The sequence below is a fragment of the Lepisma saccharinum genome, chromosome 3 (assembly GCF_977018435.1).
Source record: "Lepisma saccharinum chromosome 3, izLepSacc3.1, whole genome shotgun sequence".
Classification (NCBI taxonomy): domain Eukaryota; kingdom Metazoa; phylum Arthropoda; class Insecta; order Zygentoma; family Lepismatidae; genus Lepisma; species Lepisma saccharinum.
Genome location: NC_139231.1, coordinates 71684962 through 71707360, shown reverse-complemented (window position 1 = coordinate 71707360; position 22399 = coordinate 71684962). Strand labels below are relative to the sequence as shown.

The 22399-nt window shown below is 38.8% G+C and overlaps 1 protein-coding gene across 1 annotated transcript in view; it reads left to right on the top strand.

The window, feature by feature from the left end:
* LOC145985570 (uncharacterized) overlaps positions 1–22399 on the top strand; it is a 67252-nt gene that overhangs the window by 39978 nt on the left and 4875 nt on the right. The window contains exons 10-12 of the mRNA XM_083119640.1: positions 7515–7624; positions 16585–16761; positions 21568–21781. Coding sequence (XP_082975766.1) covers positions 7515–7624; positions 16585–16761; positions 21568–21781 — 501 coding nt within the window. The remainder of the gene's footprint in view (positions 1–7514; positions 7625–16584; positions 16762–21567; positions 21782–22399) is intronic.

Below are 22399 nucleotides of genomic sequence, written 5' to 3'. Positions count from 1 at the left end.
TCCAGATTGCTGGAGTTCTCTTTAATGTTTTCCCGAATTTTAGATTCCAGAGCTCTTGTACTTTCCTCCAACATAATCCGTAATAAGAAAGCAGATCTGCTGTCACGGGAACTGACTGCACTGGAGATTCATTCTCCTCAGACGACGATTTACTTGCACTTCTCAACATCTTCTTATCCATATTCTTCTAGCACAGAATTTCCATCACAATCACAAATCAATTACACTTCACGAACACACAAAAATAAACACTAACAAAACAACATATTCAGGCCCCACGTTGGGCGCCAAAATCTTGACATGTTCTTTTAGTAACAAGAACACGGTTTAACTAAAATACCAAATAAGTTCACATGAAGACTCGAAAGCATTCACGTGATGCCTCTCAGGGTATTGGGTAATATCTATCTATTAGTTCGTCAAATAAAAATCAAAGTTAAGTTTTCACTAAGGAAAAAGAAGTCTACTTTACTTCTTTGCAAACTAAATACTTATATGCCTAACACTCAAAGAAATTAAACTTCTTATAATTCAACTTGATCACTCTATTAAAACTCCAAGCCCGAACTTCAAAGTCAAGACAAAACACAATCGTAATTCCCATGGAAACAGCCCTTACAAGATATGTACATACCGGTCAGTCAGTATCCTGATATTATCAGTGATAGGTTTAAATATCACATACAAGAAGAATCACAAAATAAATAAGAGATTAAGATTAATAACAATAAACATTTGTAGAATGAGAAATGAAATTAACAGCAATAAATATTGGTCCAAGGGGTAAGGGCGTGTCAATGCTACGCCACTGATTTTCACTAACATGTATTCTCTCTTTTCCTTAACTTCGTTTAGATTTCTTTTCCCATTCCTTTTTGCTAGTGTACATTTTCTTATTTATCCTCTGCTTGTGTTCCTCCCTTCTCTATCCCTTTCTCACACACACATGCGTATGCGTATAATATTTTCATAAATTCTTCTAATCAAATTTCTCATCTGAATTCTCTCTAATCACTCCACACTAGGAGAAGGTGTCGAAGGGACTCGATGCAGTCACCTATTGAACAAGCACTTGGCAGGTCCGTAGGCAGGATTTTATTTCCAAGGGGAGGGGGGCTCATCCTTAATCAGAAGCCGCAATTTTAAAAAAAACTAAGACGTTGGGAGGTTAGAAGCCCTGAAGATGAATTTCTCACTATATTACAACTTATTACAGAAGATCCTGCCAAGGAAGTATTATAAAATTAATTTCCACTATACACTATTTAAATTAGATATTTATAGGATTTCAGGGGGGGTTCATTCCCCTTAGCCCTCCCTCTGGCAATGAGCCTGTCTCGACTCCTCAAAGAACTGTTGCTGCTCAGGATTTTCTCCTCTCCATTATTTCTTCTGCCTATCCTGTGTCAGTCTTGCTTGACATAATCTCCCTGCTCTCTCATTTATGTCCCCTTTTCTTTCATTTTAGAATAGAATTTATTTCCAGTATGAGCCTTTACAGCTATACATACCATACAAGTGAAAAATTTTCGTGTACTTTCCCTACACCCTTCCTCCTTTTAGTCTGCTTCCACCTTCACTGTGCTTGGGAGTTCACAAACACTATTTCATTTCGAATCTTTCCCTATACTTTCACTGTTACCTGAGGGATTCCTAAATTTTCTCAAATTTATTTATTAATTTATCTATTTAGTAACCCTCCCCCCCCCTTTCACACATGTTCGCTATCCCCACTGAGCTTCTTTGCTCTCTTTACCCAGGCGTAATGTAGGAAAGTTCCCAGATTCCTTATTTGCGCCTCCCCCCCCTCTCGGTCTCTCCCTCCTAATAACGCTTGTCATTATATTCTCAATGTTATCGTCATTTATTTCCCTGGTATATTTTTGTCTTGCCTCCCCTGTTTGCACTGGAGGAGAATGTGAAATTTCGTCTCGTCTTCGCCGCATAACGGGCATTCTACGCTCCCGTCCTCCCGTTTAAGTTTTAACTTGTGCCCATCTCCCCAGTCTGAACCACGCCAATCCTGACCTTTCTTTTGCCCCACACAAATCTACGTAGTTCCTCCTTCCCCATTCTCGATCCGTATCCACTATTTTCGCCGATGTTAACGATATTTTTGCGTCGCATTCTGCCAAAATTTTCTGTTTGGTAATATCTTCCAGTCTGGCACGTATGGCCCCTAGCATCTGCATATCAATTCTCCCCTCTATTCCCTCTTCCCACACCCATCCTAGCCCTATACTGTATAATTCCGTCTTTATTTTTGCTACCCATTGCCTCCCATTACCCCCCCCCCTTTATCTGTGATTTTACACAGAGTTTCTTCAAATTTCCCCCCTCCATGTTGATCAGTTTTGCCCAGTATTTAATGCTCCTCATTTTGGCATCCACTTCCTCTCTTAATTTTCCCATTTCCCTAAGTGCCCCACATGTTGCCGTACCCCTCCCTACTCCTAGCCCTTGTTTTAGGAATCTAGGCTGTACGACGTTTACGGTTTCCCCTCCCTCCCAGACCCATAGTTCGATGCCATAGAATAGTGTTGCCTTAACTGTGGCTTCGTAGACCCCCTCCAGAATTTTGGTTGGAATATTTGGTACTTTGTATTTTATTTTTCTTGTTTTTTCTAACGCAAAAATTGCTTTACATTTATTCCTGTGTACGTACTTTGCCCACCTACCCGTCATTGTCATCACCATGCCTATTGTATCTGACTGACCATGCTATCAACTGCTCACTGTGTACTTCGCTTCGCTTTGTTTGGTGGATATATTGTCTTATCCCTTCAAGTTAAGAAGAAATTTTCCACATAGACTACTAGTTACTTCATTTGGTGAACGTACAAATAACTGCAGGGTTGTCCACAGATGTTAATTTATTAACTTATCTGTGGTTGTATTGTTTAATTCATGCGAAAGTTACGAAACTTGTGGAAGAAATTATTTACAAATGCAAAAGGCAGCGGAAGTTATTAGGTTGCAAGAACTTTATAAATGTGAAACCAGCGCCGTCCCTAGGAGAGGGTCAAGACATGGAGGGAAGCCGCCTAGTAACAATAATATTTTAAACGTAATTTTAGCATAACCAGTGGAGGCACATAGTGGTTCGGATTCCACTTTAAACTGCAGGTCCAGTCCCCATTACATAAAACAAGAACTCAAGAAACTGAAATGTAATATCTAACAGTTAGCGTTTTAGATTCGGAAAGCAAGTTATACTAAATTCGACTTTTACAGTTGCGCAAGTTTCAACTACACTCTTTTATTTGCCAACAAAACGAAATATCTTGTTTCTTCTTTCGATACAAGACACATGCTATTTGCCCATTATATACGCATTTAAGGATGGCGACAGAAGGTATGTAAACACAAGCAACAGTGAAGATTTGTTTTCTCCGTAATTCAAATGAATGAGCTTGAATATCTAGTTATAATATTGGTAGCTTTTAACTGGAAAGAGTTTTGTTTCCTGAATGATATTTTTACTTAGCTCATAGGAGTTTTTCAAATTGTTCTTGGGAAAACGTTTAGGAGGGTGTGGGGGGTTTCCTCGTATCACTAAGGTTGAGAAAGAGATTTCGGATTTTTAAAATTCATCAGAACAATGTTCATTGCAGTCCCCGCGAATGTTATGTGCCCTATAAAGGCCCCGCACCAACCTAAGTTGCTTACAAACTAAAGCTCTAGATCATAGTATCTCAACCTATGGGGTCACTGCTGGGTCCCGAGGGGGCGTTTGGTGGGCCGCGAAGTCGGGCTCGAAAATGTATTTGCTGTGTCTTAAAAACCTATTACATTTAAATTACTAAGATATATTGTTTTAACAATTTAAATTCAACCTGTGTTGTACGTAGTCTAAACTCTACATTTCTATTATTCGCGCTATACCATTGTGTTTTACCGGCAACTCTATGATGTTTAACTGAATGGAATCGGATATCTGTCGTTTTCGTTTCGGTCGTAGAATGTCATGTGTGTGTGTGTGCGGTTGCCGAGAGGTGTCAACTGTCATCATTTCACATTTGCTATCCAGACTGCTTGGATTACAGAATGAAGTATGTGTAATTTGTTTAAGGAGCGTAAAGTAAAGTACTCGATGTTAGCAAAAATATTATTATAAACTGGGTGCACACCCCTACAAGTAATTCTGCCGACGCCCATGCTTAAGGGTCCCATGAAATGTAATATTTTTCAAGGTGGGTTACGGACTGAAAAAGGTTGAGAACCACTGCTTAGATGGTTAATTTTTTTTCGGAATGATGGAACTTTTTTAAAAAAAAATATATTGGCGCCTAAGTAACATTCTCTTGTAACATCAACAGCCGTAATCAGATATAAGTATGGTTCTACCATTGTTAAAGATCACGAGAGAAGTCAAATCAGAGTCAAATATTTCGTTGTGACAGAGGAAAATACGATTATTAACTTCTTAATGGAAGTTAGAGATAGGAAAAAATGTTAATTGTAAGAAATATACCTTACTTTATTTTAAACAGTTAAAAAAATTAATTCCTTCGAATTCTAATAGAAGATAAGTTACCACCATTGCAATGTATCATCAGAAAAATCATCATCAGAAAATGAAAAGACTATTCTTTTCTATTCTATTCTATCTGAGCGGGCAGTAATCTTGAATTCGATCACTATTTTTCATATACTTCATCATCACTGGGCTAAGGATTGCACTGATATGTATTTTTTTGTTGCAATCCTTGTAGGCTTCTAAGTTTAAAATTTGTTTCAGACCTTTCTGAGAAGAATAATTGAGATTTTATAGTGCCTATTTTCGTCCATTTTAGTCATAAGTGTCTATTTCGATGCTGCATTTTTGAGTGACTAAGATAATAAAATTATTAAAGCTTGGTTAAATATCTATACATTCTGGAAAATTATTAAAGCTCGGTTAAATATCTATACATTCTGGTTGGATTTCGAGGTTTTTGTTTTTAATATTTGTCACGTACGTCAATTGTATCACTTTATACCATCCCATGGTTCAGAAATTGTGCACGTGTTGGTAATAGGCAATCAGAGTGCAGTAGTTCAGGAATAATGCATATGCAAAAAATAGTCAGATTGCATCACTTCGGTCTATATATCCACCAAAGGAAAAAGCAAAGCTCTAACCACTCATTCATTACAGAGATTGTGTGCTAAGGGTGCAGCTAGTGTAGGCGTTAGTATTTACTGAAGAGATCCCACAGTGCGCACTAAAATGCCTTCAAGAATATGTAGGCTATTGAGTTTAAAATCCATTTCAGTCAATTTCTGGAAAGAAAGACATACACACATACTTGTGGTGCCTTGAGTTTTGAGTGACTATTGATCCTCCGCCTAGTTATCATATACAGATAAAAATTCCTCCGCCAGTCTTTGCCTGCTTGCTCGATCTTTGCCCATTAGGTCTCCTATCAATTGTTTATCTACATTTTACGGGTGATACAGACAAGAAGAAGAACCGCTGTGGTCCAGTCGGAATGCAACGCGGGAGACCCTGTGTGTGATTTCAGGTGGGACTTTCCCAGCATGTCCCTGCATGGAGCAGCTATGAGGTGTACCCGGCGTCTAACAAAATGAGACCTGGGAGGTAAAAACGGCCAGACAGAAGTGCTAATCACATCACCTCGATGTGTCGATGTTGCCTAATGGAAAATATCATGTGGAGCCCTATCTCCGCATCTTCACGGCATGTTGCAATGAGAAAGAGGGTAGCTTCACCCTTTCCATCGCCGACACCAGGACTGCCTTCAAAAATCTAGACAAGAACGAAATCAGACCCTTCGATGCTTGTCGAAACGAGACCGAAAGCTAGATGGACCTCTGTAAAACCAAAACGAGACAGAGACTCTCGGTTTTGTTCGAGACTTTGGCATGATATTGAAAAGTTTACCTTGAACAAATTTATATTACTATGCGACGTCTACCTGGCTACTATAGATCGACCACAAGGAAAAAAAACATTGGGACGAAAAGTCCCCGCGCATCTGTCCCTTCTTCCCTCCACCTCGTGCCATAAGGAAGCATGGTCCACTCTCCCCCTCCCCTACTCGCGGGGGTACGGTGCACAGGAGTCGCGGGTCTGCGCAGGTTGTTTTGATCGTGGTTCCACTATAGCAGGCAAGTTGTATACGTATTTTGTTTATATTGTAGTAATTGAGAGTATGTAATGCATGGTTGCATATATACTCAGCTTTTTACGAGAGCTCGTAGCCTTGATTGATTCAGTTGGCTTTTTAAGTCCACTTTATGCACAGTAAGGTTAATCGGGACTGGACCTACAGTTTAAAGTGGGATCCGAACCACTATGTGCCTCCACCGGGTATCGATCCCGGGACGTGACATTGGGTAGTCACGCCGAGCATTTTGGCAACGCAGGGGCAAGATTACGTGGTAAACGGCTGATTGCTCCTCTCGCTTCCTTAGGATTAAAAAGGCTGGGACAGCGCCAGAGGATTTCTCTTCTTGGTAGAGCTACAAAGGCTACCACTAAGTTTAGGAAGTGCAAGAAGGGTTGGCTGTTGATTGTTCTCAGAAGGAAAGGTGGTGGACAGCTTGTACTTGTTTTCCCAGGAAAGCAGCTTTGGGGCAAGATTTCCTGGAAGAGTCACGAGTCTTATTTCATAGGGAGCTTCAAGGGAAAGCCCTCGTTACAAGGAAATTTAAAAGTACCTCAGTACAAAGAGGAAAGAAGAGGATTTTAGGAATGTTGCCGATTACGTCATGCACTCATGAATAGTAATCAACAAGCTGTTTGTTGATAATTAAGATCAGAATCGGGAAATTGTTTTAGTAGTAACATATAAAATATATGTTCTATTAACATGTTACTCAATGGGAGTAATTGTTACTATTTTCGAATTTAAATCAAAATTAAAAAATCACCTTCTGGACCTATCTTACTAGTACTGAAAACATGGAAATGCGATAAAACGAAACCCTATTTGTAAACTTTTGTTACAAAACTCATTTTCTCTTCTGTATATTGAATACTTTTGTTATGTATCCTGTGTGTGTGTGTGGGGAGGGGGGGTACGTATGTTTTACGTATATTTTTCACTTTTCTTAGTGTATATTATATTTTTCGTGTGTTTTTTTCTTTGCTTTGTATTTTGATGATTTTAGTTTTTATATATTTCGCAAACAATTAGCTATTGCAATCAATTTGTAAAATCTCAAGTAGAGATGCCTTAAATTCACCATCCAAACAAGAAATAAATAAATAAATTAATTAATTAAGGTAACTGAATCTATTCTCTGTCTGCTGTTAGAACGAATGTTATAGTATTCTCTACGATTTTTTTTTCCACTAAGGCCCCGCATGTTTTGCTTATGGGGCTCTAGGGGTCATAGAAGACTGCACTGGTTACTTGCGTTACGTTACTCCTCAACTCGGATGAAGGAATATTAAAATGATCTGTACTGGAAAATCTCAAGACATTCTTGCATATCAATTTTAAAATATTCTTTCCAATCTGACAGAACCTTAAATAACGGAAATCCCATCTTGTTCCTTGCAGGTATCCACGTGTTCCTGATGACCGTGGCCTGGGGTCACGTGGGAGTCGACCCGGATACAGGGAAGGGCATGGAGGAAGCCAGCAGGAAATTCGCGGTGGACCTTCTGAAGGTGAGGCACATTTCGCAATCGCAGAAGCATCCCTTGGTGTTATCTTTCCTTGGGTAACTGCCGGGGAATTTAATAGATTTTATTACGAATGTTGATTGGTGATTGATTACACTCTGCTGTATTTTGAGAGAAAACCCTGGTGACAAATATTTTTGGCGACTTTACATAAACCAATAATCCTAATTTCAAAATGAAGGTATATAAAAGGTGTACACATATGTGCACAAAGCAGTGATTCTAATTCTAAAGTAATTCTAAAGTGAACTGACTTCATTGACATGTAAGGGTTTTAGGGAAATTATGGATGGTAACTCCTTCCACACTAGCTATGCAGTTCTGACTAGGCTCATAAGATGTGATCTTTTTCCGGGTTTTCACTAAATAATTAGTATTACAACCATGGTGGTCCATTCGGTAGAGTGCTTGACTACCAGATAAGAGACCCGGGTTGGTTAGATTTCCGGGCTGTGTGATCTAAAGTCGTAGTTTCACACACAGTCCCTGCATGGAGCGACTCTGGAGGTTCACCCAGCCTCAAATAAATTATACCCGGAGCCAGCCATGTTTGATAAGACAGGTGGTATATGGGACGTCACTTTCTCGTCCCACTCGTCCCTCTCACTTCCCAATTAGCCTATCCATGGATATAATATTTTTATAGGTGATAATAGATACATATTCCACATAAGTAACATATCCAGATAATTACTAAAGGAATTAAATGAGTTAGATCGAAAAAGTAAGTGTTAAATTAAGGAACATGGTCAGAATTTCATGGTTTGATTATTATTATTTTATTATATTTATTATGATTATTATTATTAACTCTTCCAAATATGTTATTGAACGCCGTGTAAAAGTAGGAGCAATGTAGAATAATTGTGTTTCAGTAACTAAGAATCACACATATGGTGTACCGAGTAGAAAGGTCTACCCAAGAATGTGATAATGATATTACATACACGAAATTTTTATTATTATTAGTTTTAACAATAATAATCATTATTTGATTATTATTTGTCTACTATTCAGTTCTACATGTATGTTAAATAAAGGACCCCCTTCGAAAAATTTCTGGCAACGCTCATGAACCTATCAGAGCATAAAGTGAACGTAAAAACTAGCAATTAACTTTGTAGCAACTACAACTATAGTGTTTGCAAATATTTCGTGTCAGTTATTTAGAACACAGCCTCTGTGCACATTCGTGAACAAAATGTATACAGAATTCGCAATTAAAATTATCGTGCAATTACTTCAATTGTTGTTTTCCAAGTCAAAATTTTCGATTCACGTCATATTTCAATTTCATGGGCCCAGGTGCACGACTCCTTTAAGGTTAGAGAATTCGATTTAGTACGTACATCAGCAAACGGACTTAGGAAAAAGGAATGTTCAAAATTAACGCTTATCCCATGGTTGATGTAAGAGGAAGGATTGCAGTGGGATAATCTAATCCAGGATTCCCATGAGGAACACGGAGGTGGCAACGTTCCCACCATTCAACGAGCCAAGGTTAACGTATATTTTCCCACTACCTACCCAGACTGCTCGTTGCTATGATAATGTCAGTTGTTTCAGTTAATATTACATGGTTGTTATGTCAAAATGTTGACATTTTTAGTGTATTATAATAAATAGGTATTTGACTGCCCCTTTCCTTTCCAAATCAAATTTAACTCCTCTCAATAAATTCTTAATAATATCCTGCACTTTATTATTTTCTTATATAATTTTATTTAGAAAGCTTTTATCTAGGACAAAGAGTGAAGTAAAGGTAGAGGGAGGCAGAGAACGGGATGAGGTCGTGGTAGAGAAGCAGGGGAAGAAAGAGTACAGTATTGATAGAGTGAGACAGAGAGGCTAGAAAGTGAAATCAGTGGCGATTTCTCTGGGTGTGTAAGTCATGTGTCAACGGCCAAAGGAAAATGAAATAAAGAAGAAAGTATCTGTACTTTTGAGCGTTTTTCTTCAATTGTCAGTCTCGAGCGCCCGGTAGTTTTCGAACGCGGCGCAGCGCGCAGTGGTTGTCAGGCAGGCAGATCGGTCCTGCACTGCCAGGGCGTTGGAGAGGAAATACAACGTCTTACCACTGCCAAAATATAGGATGACCGCGCATGCGCACCCTGCCACCCACCAGCATGGTTACCTTCTCAAGGCGTTGTATTTGTTCCCAACGATTTTGGCTTTCATTCGCCCCGCGTTGTTTTGCTCTTGATTGTTGTGCATTACTTTTTAAACGTGTGGTGTGAAGTGATGTGATTATTTTAAGATGGAGAATAGTGAAAGTGTTGTGCAAAAGTATTTAAATAATTCATTTTCTTCGGTTTCGTATTCAGAGAAGAAACAAGTGATTGACAATCGTCGACCATGTCCGAATCTCACGATGTCAACATGTGTTAAAGGAAAAAGTGGTGCTGGAAAACGTTTTGAGAGACATTTTCGAAAAGAACTCTATGAAATTTCAGACTGGCTTTGCGGGTGTGATGTGTCAGAGACCTGCACAAGACCCGGAGAAAACCCGTCTGCGAGGAGGCGCGCCTACAATAATATGCAACACGCACATCAAGCCCAGGTGTTCGACATCGCGCAATCGAGCTTCACGTCACAGCTGTGCACAGGCATCGATGCCTGCCAGGCTTTTCTATTACCCGGGTCTTAAGAAGACCCGTGAGACTCGATGTAGTTCTTGCAGGTAGACGGCGAGCACTACTGTCAGTGTTGCCAACGGCCATTATATTTCGCTACGCATGGAAATATTTGAATTTCTGCTAGGCGCAGGTGCCTTGAGGTTGATTGATTGATTGATTGATTTAGTTTATTTTACTTCGCGTTTTGTGCCTCTTGGCTAATTTGCGAAGATGGGGATGAGTGATGAAATGATGAAATTGATGAATGGACATTCACAAACAACCAAGCCCGACCGGGATTCGAACCCGGGACCCTTGGCGTCGCAGCGCGATGTGCTAACCACTCGGCCACAGGGTCGGGCACCTTGAGGTTGTAGAATCATTGGCGTAGCAAGGGGTAAGCGAAGTGGGCGACCACCCTGGGCCTCGCGCATATAGGGGCCTCGCATCCTATGAGGTTGATACGAAAAACGTAATAAATGGAAGTGAGAAAGATAGAAAATGCTAATTTTTGTGGGCAATAAAATTAAGACCTTTTAACTGGCTTTATATTCTAGTTTAACGTTATAATTTGAATGAATACGTCAAATCAGAGGCGGGCGGGAGCTCTAAGCCTAAGGGGCCCCGAAAAAGTCAAAATAATTCTCATTTCTCATGTGAAACATCAACGCAAAAATTGCTTGGACAATTTTATCCATTTTTCTTCTGTGTCGTCTAACCGATTTTAATATGTTAATGGTAAAGTACCTCAAACTGCCACGGAGCAAAGTATGGGGCATTTAAATGCTTCTGGTATTTTAAACTCAAGAAAGGTATGGATAATATTAGCAGTTCTTCCTTCGTTCCTACAACTTCAGACGCAGCTATTGCCCTCTGTAACGGACACGAAGATGATTTATCTTCCGATTTTCCTGATCAAGTTCTATGTTTCAAGAATGTGCTTAAATCTGAAATCAAGTGCTTTAGGAAAGTTTCTTCTCCTTGATAGCTCTACACTAACTTCCAGTGTTCTCTGTATCCTGTACCGCCTTCTGTTTGGGGGAAGGTATAAGTAAGTATTTGTATTTTCTTCTTTTGAATACATAAATGTCAAAGAAAGATATGTTGTAATATGTGAAAATTCAGAGTTAGAGAATCGATTTGTATAGTTATTAATGTAAGTGCAGGCACAACCAGCCACTCTAAGTAATTACGTAAATTTCCTGGAAGAAGCTGACTGTACTTGAGGGACCCAAGTTTATTTCTTGCGGACGCGTACTTTACGATTTTATTACGCCACTGCGTCAAATATTTAATATTACAAGAACATTAAGACGTAACAACAAAATGAGATTCACAGTTATTATTATCATCTAAGTCCTAAAATTCAAAGTTAACTGGTACAATTTATGTGCAACAAAGTCAAAATTGCTAATTAAAAAAAAGTCAAAATTGCTAATTTAAAAAAAAGTCAAATTAGCTGTATCAGTTGATTACACCAAACATTTCACATTTATTGTGCAAATGACTATCGTTTTAAGATTTGCTGATGTTGACACCGATTGTGTAGAAGAGCTTGTAGGTAGATACATTGGGCCCCTAGACAGGATTGTGATTTAGCGCACTCCCTTCCCCCCGCTCTATCATGCACTGACATTTTATGTGCGTCCTTCCATATTTTCTACTTAAGCCATGGTTTGTGACATTTACAGCCTACAAACTTCGAAATGAGGAAACAAAGAACGACTCATTAAATAATATATAGGTTATATTTCAAGATTCTTACTTTGTATTTCTGATTTTTTTAAAAAAACGTTTAGCACACTTAAGGATATTTCAGTTATCTTACTGCCTAAAGAACATCTTAAAAAACTTACTATTACTACTACTTTGGTTAATGAAAATTCCAGCAGCGTGTTACTGTAGCTCTGCCAAGTGTAAATTTCTCTGTCGCGTACTATTAAATATAATTTTCGTCAGAAATTAATTATTATTGTAGGCTATTATATAAATATGATAATTTGCTGACGTTTCCTTGATGACTGTGTATCGATTTACATTGATATTTCAAACTTAAAGAACGATGGGGCCTTGCATTCAAATCTCGCCCAGGACCTCGCGATATGTTGCTAAGCCACTGCACCTAAGATTTTGTAACTTCTCAAATTAGTGTCATTATTATGTCAAACCAACTACCACATATTTTCTAAATTTGCTTCGATGGTCTTGAAATAAGTTTGTGTGTCTTGTTCATTTTATGTCACCTTTCTGGTCTTGAAATCGTAAATCTTCTGTCGGTTTCATTTTCACGTTGTTTGTTTGTTGAAATGTGTAAATAGCATTGCCTGTTATTTGCACCCGTATGAAAATACAAGCTAACAATTATATTTTGTATCGTATTACTATCAATGCGGTCTGAGAACAAGATAACTAGCAACAACACTAGCGAACGACGATTTGTTCAAAGAGATGACAATATTCAAAAACCTTTTATAATGCAAATTCTGATTTCATGTTCCATTTTATGGACCATCGTGCCTTAGTGTTCGGGGGGGGGGGATCTTGAGCAACTAATTCGGATATTGAATTGGCAAAATTACACCAGAGAGAAAATCTGTTTGATTGATTGATTCATTTATTTGGTCAATTTATGCACAATAAGGCTAATCGGGACTGGACCTATAGTTTAAAGTGGGATCCGAACCATCATGTGCTTCCACCGGGTATCGAACCTGGTACCCTTTGATTACAAGGCGACGACACTACCACTGCGCCATAGGGGAGCACCCCCAAAAAAGTATAATGTAGAACAACCACCAGTCACACAAAGTTCCAAAGTATTTACGATGGCACTTTTTGCGAAACTTGGTTCGTACTCCTGTACAGGTGTCAGCAGTGGCAGCAATTAGGGGCGGGGCCGAGAGAGTGCAGTTGCCCCCCCCCCATACTTTTTGCTACTTTTGCACCACGCTAACCTCATGTACCAAGGGAAATTAAATTATCCTTGCCCCCCCCCCCCCCCGTACATTTGCACTTTGGCCCTCTAGTTTTGGAACCCAATCGCCGCCACTGGGTGTGAGTGATACAAATGTTTTCTAGCAAGGAATAAATGTCTGCAATTTCAAATTGATAAAAGTGATGAACATTTTAAGTGCTCCTAGCACAGTTTAGAATCTAAAAGTTGGCAACGGTGACTGCGTGACTCATGTATCTGGAGACGGTGCAAAACTGGAATGAGCGTACGCTGAAGATAAGCGAGCTTCGTCTTGCAAGGCCTTCCAGTTACCCGTGGGCTTTCGATGCTTGACGGGTCAAAACCCAGGTATATAGTTTTACTCGCCCGCCCGACCAACCAGGCGGGCCTAGTAAGCGATTCTGGCCGTTGTGCAGCCCTCTGGCATGTGGTGAATACATTTTACTGTTGGACATGTTTATTATTCTAGACTAAAAAAGGTGTTGGGAATTATCAAGGGTATGCGGATTTGAATCATCTCAATACTGCAGTGAGAAAACACAGCGAGTCTGAATTGCATCTTTATAGTTTCTTCAAATTTAGTAGTTTTGTTGCGACCCCTACTAGAATTGACGTTCTGTTGGATACTCAACGAAAAGCTGAAATAGTAAAATGAAAAAGTAAAAGAGAACAGGGAAATATTAAAGAGGTTGATTAACGCCGTCTGCTATTTGCAAAGCAAGAACTGCCATTCCGAGGCCATGAGGAAAATGTAGCATCTCTAAATAAGGGCAATTACATGGAATTCCTTATTGCAAGTGCCGAGTTTGATCCCTCATTAAAAGAACATTTATTAAATTCTGCAGTTTTTCGCGGTACTTCGGCAGGCATTCAAAATGATTTAATAAAGTCAGTTTCGGATGTTCTGAGAGATGAAATCTACAATGAAATTCAAAACACAGACTTGGTGGCTATCATGGTCGATGAAACGATGGATATTCTGTAATGAGTGGTCATTTGAATGGCCTTCAAAGTAAAGTTTTGGAAAATTATCCGAAAGCTTTTTTTACGCATTGTTATGTTCATGTCATGAACTTGGTGCTGCAACAATCGTTAGAATGTAACAAAGAGCTTAAGGTGTTCTTTTGTGGTCTTAAATCACTTAAACCTCATTCTCCAAAGAGGTTACACGAACTTTCTGCTTTCATGTCCAGAAAGCTCCCGTCATTAGCTCCTACCAGATGAAATTTTACCTCTAGGCTAGTGTGGACAGTCAATGACAACAGAGAAGCACTGCTTATGTTTTTTGAACATGTTAGTGAAAGTGGAGACTTCGATCATTTGACTGCGATGACTCCAAGAGGATTTTCTAACTTCCTGAAGGATTTCGAAAATATATTTTAAAAAAAGGCTTTATCCAACTTGCTTTCCTGTTCAGTATATTGCAGTCTAAAAATGTTGATATTTTATATTGCAGTAATAAAATAACTGAATTTCAACAACAGCTGAAAAAGGATGGTGAGAATTTCGAAACTATGGAATTCTATAACTGGTGCAGTAGAAGAGGAAGAGATTGTTGAAATGGAAAGGAGGCGACTGAACAACGAATCACAGAAACACCACTGCCGGAGGTTTTACTTTGAAATCATTGATAATATCAGCAACCAGATAACAATTAGATTCGCATCACTTGAAAAATTGCAATATTTTGATTTACTAAATCCCACAAAACGGGGCTACTTGAATAAAAGAGAGAACTTTCCTCACCATCTCGTACATAAATTGTAGGAAATTTTATGGCAGTGTGTTTAATTTAACCAAACTGCAGAAGAATGAACTTTATGTTTGGTATGCTTCCACTGAAGGATCAGAGAAAACTCCAAATGAGATTGTAAATTATCTACTGGACACGAATCTAGTGGGTTGGTTTACGGAAATATATAAATTAGCAGTGTTGATGGCAACAATTCCTTCCACGACGTCATCTGTCGAGAGATCGTTCTCATCACTGAAGAGGATCCACACATTCTGCCGATCTACTCAAACTCAGAACCGGATGACGAATTTAAGTCTTATCTCCATCGAGAAGGAATTACTTTCTAAGCTGCGAGAAGGGGATAAATCCAAATTTTATGAGGCGGTGATCAGAGCATTTCTCTCTAAAGAAAGAAGAATGGAGCTGGAATTCAAGTAACTGTAAGAAATGAGCAGTTGATTTTCCAAAATTTACTTTTTGGAAGGATAAATGAAGGGTAAGGGGAAAAACCGGGAATGTGCATGTGCATTTTAGCGATTTTTCAATGAACGGGTCATTCTTATGTCCACGGTGTTTTTTTAGGGGTGATAGGAGTTCCACCAACCCCTCTGGTTGCAAACTCGTGCTTTAAAAATTAATTGTGTGGCGAAGTATTGAACATTAATTTTCTCGTTTAAACAGTCCTTGCTTCTCCTTATCCTTCAAATATATTAATATTTTAAATGAGTATTTACTTAATTTAAAATAATTTATGTAATTTAATGTTTTTCTAAATATTTATAAATTTACGCCAAAAATGTACGGAGAAAATTTGTAATATTGGTTCACAGAAATGAGAGGGGGAGTGGTTAACATTCCTTCTTTGCCAACGCCTGAAGTTCAGAGTGTGCCGACTGAAATAGGCAGGGTAGAGTGGGGCATAGAGAAACTAGAGAGTGAAATAGAGTACAGTGCTTAGTAGGATGACCAATTTTCAGCTTTTAATTTAAGGGAGATTTAGACGCGACAAATTTTGCAAATTTTTAGCGCTGTGTCGCCACTCCTGCAAATGTTCATGGAACGGTTAATATTAAACAAAGGAATTGATTTACATTTTATATAAGAAGCGGAGCTCTGAGACAAAGTAAAATTACGAATTGACAGAGAAACCTCTACCACCATGATACAATCCCGGCTGAGGCTGAGCGGATCTTGAACACTCCTTAATATTTTTTGTAGTGATCATGTCCACTGGCAGAAGCTGAATGGTGACTTGATTAAATAAACGAAAGAACAAACTCAATTTCAGGACCGGAGTCTGAGACGCTTGGCTACTAAGTGCTGTGCACAACGTTAACTACAGATGCTGTGTATGGGCTCCCGCGTAGCGTTTTTACTTTTGGTGTGTGCGGGCCCGGGATCGATTTCCAGTGGAAGATTTGTCTTTTGTACAATTGGGTAGCCACTTGAAAAGAAGTGCGCTCCGCATCTAGAAAGTTACATGGCAGCTCCTACAGGATTCGATGCACTTAAAAATAACTTAACAAATCTCGGTAATTTTGTGTGTGTACACGTTTCATAGAATATCCTAAATGAACTATAATATTTAAGGTAGTTAACATGCGTATTTTGTCAGAGGTCTGAGTTGCCTGTGTCCTTTCAGTTGCAGCTGAAGAGCGAGCCAGGGAACGTGGTGATGTCTCCGCTGAGCGTGTCCACGCTGTTGGCCATGCTGCTGCAGGGGGCACGGGAGGACTCCCAGGGACAGCTGCAGAACGTCCTGCATCTGGACCAGGAGACCTCCAAGAGGGCTTTCGGGCACATCATCCCCGAACTCAAGGTAAGCAAATAACGGATTCTACGTCTCCTTGGCCTTCTCTACAGATTTACTGATATCCAATGCCAATAATTGATCATCCCAATTTTCAAATCACTTTGTTCTTGAATACTGCTCCCTATTTGTACCCAGGCCCGTAGCCAGGATTTCTTACTAGGGGGGGCAAAGTCAATCCTAGAGGGGGCAAATTTTTAATATATTGTGTTGCATTGGCAGATATAGCAGGATACAGAGGGGCGCTTGCCCCCCTCCTCCAAAAGTGATAAGTAACAGCATAGACTAGTTAGGTTAGGTTAGGTTCTAACTATTCTATGGTAACAGGAAAGGGATGATATCTTGAAAATCCAACGAACAAAAAAAGTTCGAGCAACATCAAATAACAATATTTCGATAATGACCTTTCGGACTAACAAAGAATACAAAGATGAAGATTAACATATATAGGCTAATTGGGATTTTATCTACTTTATATTTACATGTCAATAATGTTAATAGACGATTAATATGTAACTTTGGGCTTCTCTGCAGAACTGATTAAGGAAATCCTTTATAAATTGTGCTTCATAATGTACTCTAATTTCCAGTTTACAATATTTTTACACACAAAGGAATCTAACGAGAATCCAACACCACCATTATGTTGTGTTATGCAAGAAAAATCGAATTAATTAAATAATAATGGTTACATGTTATCTACACTTTGATGAATTGTGTAAAAATGTGTATAATTTTTTGTAGGCCTACTTGCTAAAACATGGCTCCTATTTGCTTCAAAGGGGAGAGACTTGCATCACTACAGACAATGTTTGCCTACTGGTTACGTTAACCATTTTGCAAATTATTGTGTCATTGAAATACATGTGTTTGACACCCAACAAACAAATAAGAATCCTTTGATTGATCAATAACTTCTTGGATTACAGTGTCATCATTCATATTTCATATCAAGTTTTATAGAGGGAAATGTTGTATCCTCTTTACGTTATGAAAAAATACCTTCCTTAATGACTATGGTACGAAACCAAATGATCTAAGGGGCCTCCTTCGCCTTACCCCATTTCCGAAAAAGCGAGGTCTCTGGGCCACTTATCGCCACCACGTTTTGAGCAGAAGCGTACAAACCCAAAATATCAGGGTTTTTTATGCTGATACTGATTTCTGACCGTCACAGAATGGCTTAAGATATATGAACAAAATTAGGAGAATCCACTCCATAGCAGAAGAGTTGACATAATTATTTGTCAAAAAAATTAGGTTGTGCATGAGGTACTTTAACAGACAACGTCTGCTACAGACACAATGTAATATTATAAATATAAGAAAATAAATAGAAAATAATTTGAGAGATTTTCAATCGTATTTATTTCACTGCAGCTTTTTTCTACTTGTCATTTTCTTGAACCTATATTCATAGGGTGCCGCCTGATATCATCGAAAATTTTCACAGTGTGTACAGGACATCAAGGAATTCAACTTTTATCAATGACTATTTGCTCGTCTAATTCTTCTTTCGATGTTACAAGCAATCGAAATATGGCATCTTATAACCTTAATGTATGCAATCCCATTGTAAGCTTCGCAGTTGCAAATGTAATTTATTTTTACTGCCGTTTAAAATTCTTGAGAGCAATATATATAACATGCTATGGAAACGATATCATGCAAACAGTCAGGGTTAAAACTTAACTTTCCCTTTATAAAATGGATATCATGACACACACCTATGTTGCTTATCATATTTAATGCGTTTGCATAGAGAAATGATTCATAAGATTTGAAATTCACATTTATATTTCACAAGATGCTTAGTGTAACCCGTCTCACACTACAAATTTTATCGCTTTTTAACCGAAATAATAAATGTGAAACACTATCACATTTTCATCGTGTTTGATAATAATTTGAGCCAGTAAGCTGTCCTACATCTTTCACTAGCCGACCTCCATGGTGGGATGGTTACATAACACACTACGAAGCCAGGGGTTCCAGGTTAGAGCCTGGGCATGAATGTTCTTTGTGAGCAGAGGCGAAACCACAAATCTTTATATGGAGAGGGGTCAAGTACCAGGACAAACATGCCAATTATAATAATAATAATATAGTGGTGGTAGTGGTAGTAACAATAGTAGCATTAAAATGACGTTATTATTGTCGTAAATTATGCAAAAGGGGGTACAAGTCGATGCTAAAGCATTTGTGTTTGAACAAATAATTTGAAATATTAACTAATAATGGAAAACAAGCGCACAAACTGTATTTTTGAAAGACAGAATATGCATGACGAAGATTATTCTTTTTGCCCATATGACACGTATAACTTTCATGTACAACATATTTTTTACACATATGCAACATGGAGCGACATAAAATAAGAAAATACATATGCAACATGTTAACTCTAAATTGTGTATGTATTCAAAGTTTCTTTAATATATATATATATTATTTAAATACATTACATGATCAATTCATCCGCCAAATTGTCTCTCAAATGTGCGACAACAATCTGAAGTATATATCTGGCCTTAATTCTCTCTCAGGTAATTTAGAATGTATTACAGAAAATAATCATATTGGGATCGAAGCAAGCAGGAAAATCTTTAGATCCAAATATTTGCAAACTGAAAACAATATTGATTTAATTGGGCGCAAATAATTTCACTGGGTGCCATGGGAATCTCTTTAACATTTTTTTTTCATTTAAATCGTTTTGGCCCAGGGTTAACTCCCGCTGACCCCTAGCTGCGGCTCTGCACTACGGACTATAAGAATAGTAGATATTATGTTTGCGAGCGAAGCGAGCAAGAAAATTTTACGAAATGTACTTTTATTTGTATAAAATTTGAAATCGGTGGGGGGGGCAATTGCCACTCTGTGCCCCCTGTACTGTAAGTGCCCTTTTTCTGGAAGAAAAATGCAAGAAACACTTGAAAACTTATTCCATCTTGAGTATCCATTTGTCCTGTTATTCTTAGATTCTGCTAGTCATGTTTCTTTACTTCAATGTTTGCCCCCCTAGATTGGACTTCCCTCCAAGATTTGGGGGGGGGGACGACGACAATGCCCCTGCCCCCTTGTGGTTGCAGCACTGTTTGCGAGTGTCTCTTCATCAATTTCACGTCATCACTCATCTCCACGATTAGCTGGATGTGGAAGAAAAGCAATGCTAAGTAACAAAAATCAAATATCCACTCCCTCTCTGTCGCTATTATCAAAAGATAGACTTGGGAAACAAAAAAAATATGAAATTATGCAGTTCAAACTTCATAGCAACACATTCGAGAAAAAAAAACATCCAAATACATTAGACACTTTTAATACAAGACTACTCAAAGTGTCACAACTGTTCTAGATACTGAAAATTGCGAAATCATTTTCCGAAATCTGAATCTGGAAGGGAATCCCCCCAATTCTGATACGACATTATACGGAATCCGACACACCTTCGTGTTGCTAGAGTAATACAGGATATAATTGTAAAGATTACTGAGAATTCCAGGTAGGAATGTGTTCTTTATTTTTCACAGGGGGGGCAAAGCATGCTCTCAGGGGGGGCAGTTGCCCCCCCTGCCCCCCCTCTAGCTACGGGCCTGTTTGTACCATGGCTCCTAAAACTAATCTTTCCAGGTTTGATTCTGTACTCATATTGTGTTTTGGCATAGAATACGTTCTCCGAGACGCTTCCAGCCACAACAAGGCTCTTCCTTCTCTAACGTTCTCATTTCTAGTGGCGTGCCCAGGATTTTCAAAAGGCGGGTTACGTATACTTTTGTTAGTAGTCAGCTTTCATTTTGCTATCATTTTCTGCATTTGGCACTCTTTTTTTTAGGAATATTGGGCCAAATGGGGTTAGTATGACCCTCACCAACCCCCGTTAGTAGACACGCCACTGCTTCCGCACTTATACAGTATAACAAACTACCTCCAAATGTTGCCATTTTCTTGCCTGAACAGTTTCCGACAATCTTTAACAAAATATTTGTTTCCTGTACCATTTCAAGTTCGTGTTTTTGTTTTAGGTCTCCTTTATGCACAGATAGGGTAATCGGAACTAGGCCTACAGTTTAAAGTTGGATCCGAACCACTATGTGCCTCCACCGGATATCGAACCCGGGAGCCCTTGATTACAAGGCGACGATGTTAAAACTACGCCATCGGGAAGGTCCTGGTCCGGTATCATTTATGTTGCTGTTACACTTGTTGCAGTTTCATTATCCAATGGTCTTACGGCAGTGTATCTGAAATAATCTTAGACATAGTATCATGCGAGCGTTGTAATTACGTTAGCAAATCAAGACATATTTTGTTTTTCGTACACATTCGACCTTCATTCTAAGCCAAAATTATTCCTACATGTTTCATATATTGGAAGGAGAAGACGTTCAGGTTTTGATTAAATTTTTTTTCTGTTTCGGTTACCCATATTATGTGCTCGAATTACGTTAGGATAAAAATAAATTGGTAAAGAATATTCTCCAAGCTCTTAACAGTGAACACAAGAGCTTTAAAAAAGTAATAATAAGGTAATAATAGCAATTAATATTAATAGCAATAATTGCCCTAAATTTACTCTTTGTTCTTTTAGACCTCCAGAAGGAAGAATTGCATTAGTTTCTCAAACTTGCGCTATTACTTTAACTTTATTATTACATTATTATTTAATGACCTCAAATGACATCATAATAAAGTGTAGCACCGGCGGGCAGCGGTAAGGAAGAAAAATCCGAGGTATTGGTCGCGGTAAACTAAAGGTTAATTGTCTATTTTAATAGAAGTGGTACAATTTCTAACATAATCTTGCACTTCCAGAAACAGAAGACCAAGTCGTCGCTGGAGTTTGGGAACAGGGTCTTCCTGGACAGGTCTTTCCAGCTGCTCCCGAAGTACAAAGAGGTTCTCCTGAGGAACTTCCTAGCAGACGTCGAGGTCGTCAACTTCCACCACAAGTCAGGGGCGGCGAAAAAGATCAACGACTGGGTCTCCGTCATCACCAAGCATAGGATACCCAACCTCGTCACTCCAAGTGAGTCCAATTCTTTCCATTCACTTTTACAAAGTTAAATACAATTATTGTGGAGACCCTTACTGTTTAATCACAGCTTCGAGGTGCAGATAATAATATACAGGGTGGCCTATAAGTCAGTTGTCAAAGTTGCAATGTATTGTATAACTCCTGTGCCAACTGACTTATGGGCCACCTGGTACAAAACTCACATAGCTGCACGTGGGCAGTAAAATGCCTTTAAATATACGTAGCTCATAGTTTGGGAGAAATCTAAGGGGGGGGGGTGAGGTTGGAGTGGCCGTCACTTGCGTAAATTTAAACTCTTGAGTTAAAAAAATTACAATAGTTAGATATCGTGGAATAAAGATAGACGATTAGATTTAGTGAAAACAATCAACGCCTATCAACATTATAGTAGACGAAAAACTATTTCACCCATGTTGCCAGTGGTGTTATACATACATACATACATACATACTATATACGTATATATATATATATATCACGCGCACACACACACACACACGCTGTTCATAACCTACAAAGCCGCCGCATGCCTTCAAATGGTGTTCCCACTTCTGTAGCGTGGAGGTCGTACAGATCACCCAGGCACAGCATGAGACTTGACCAACTTTG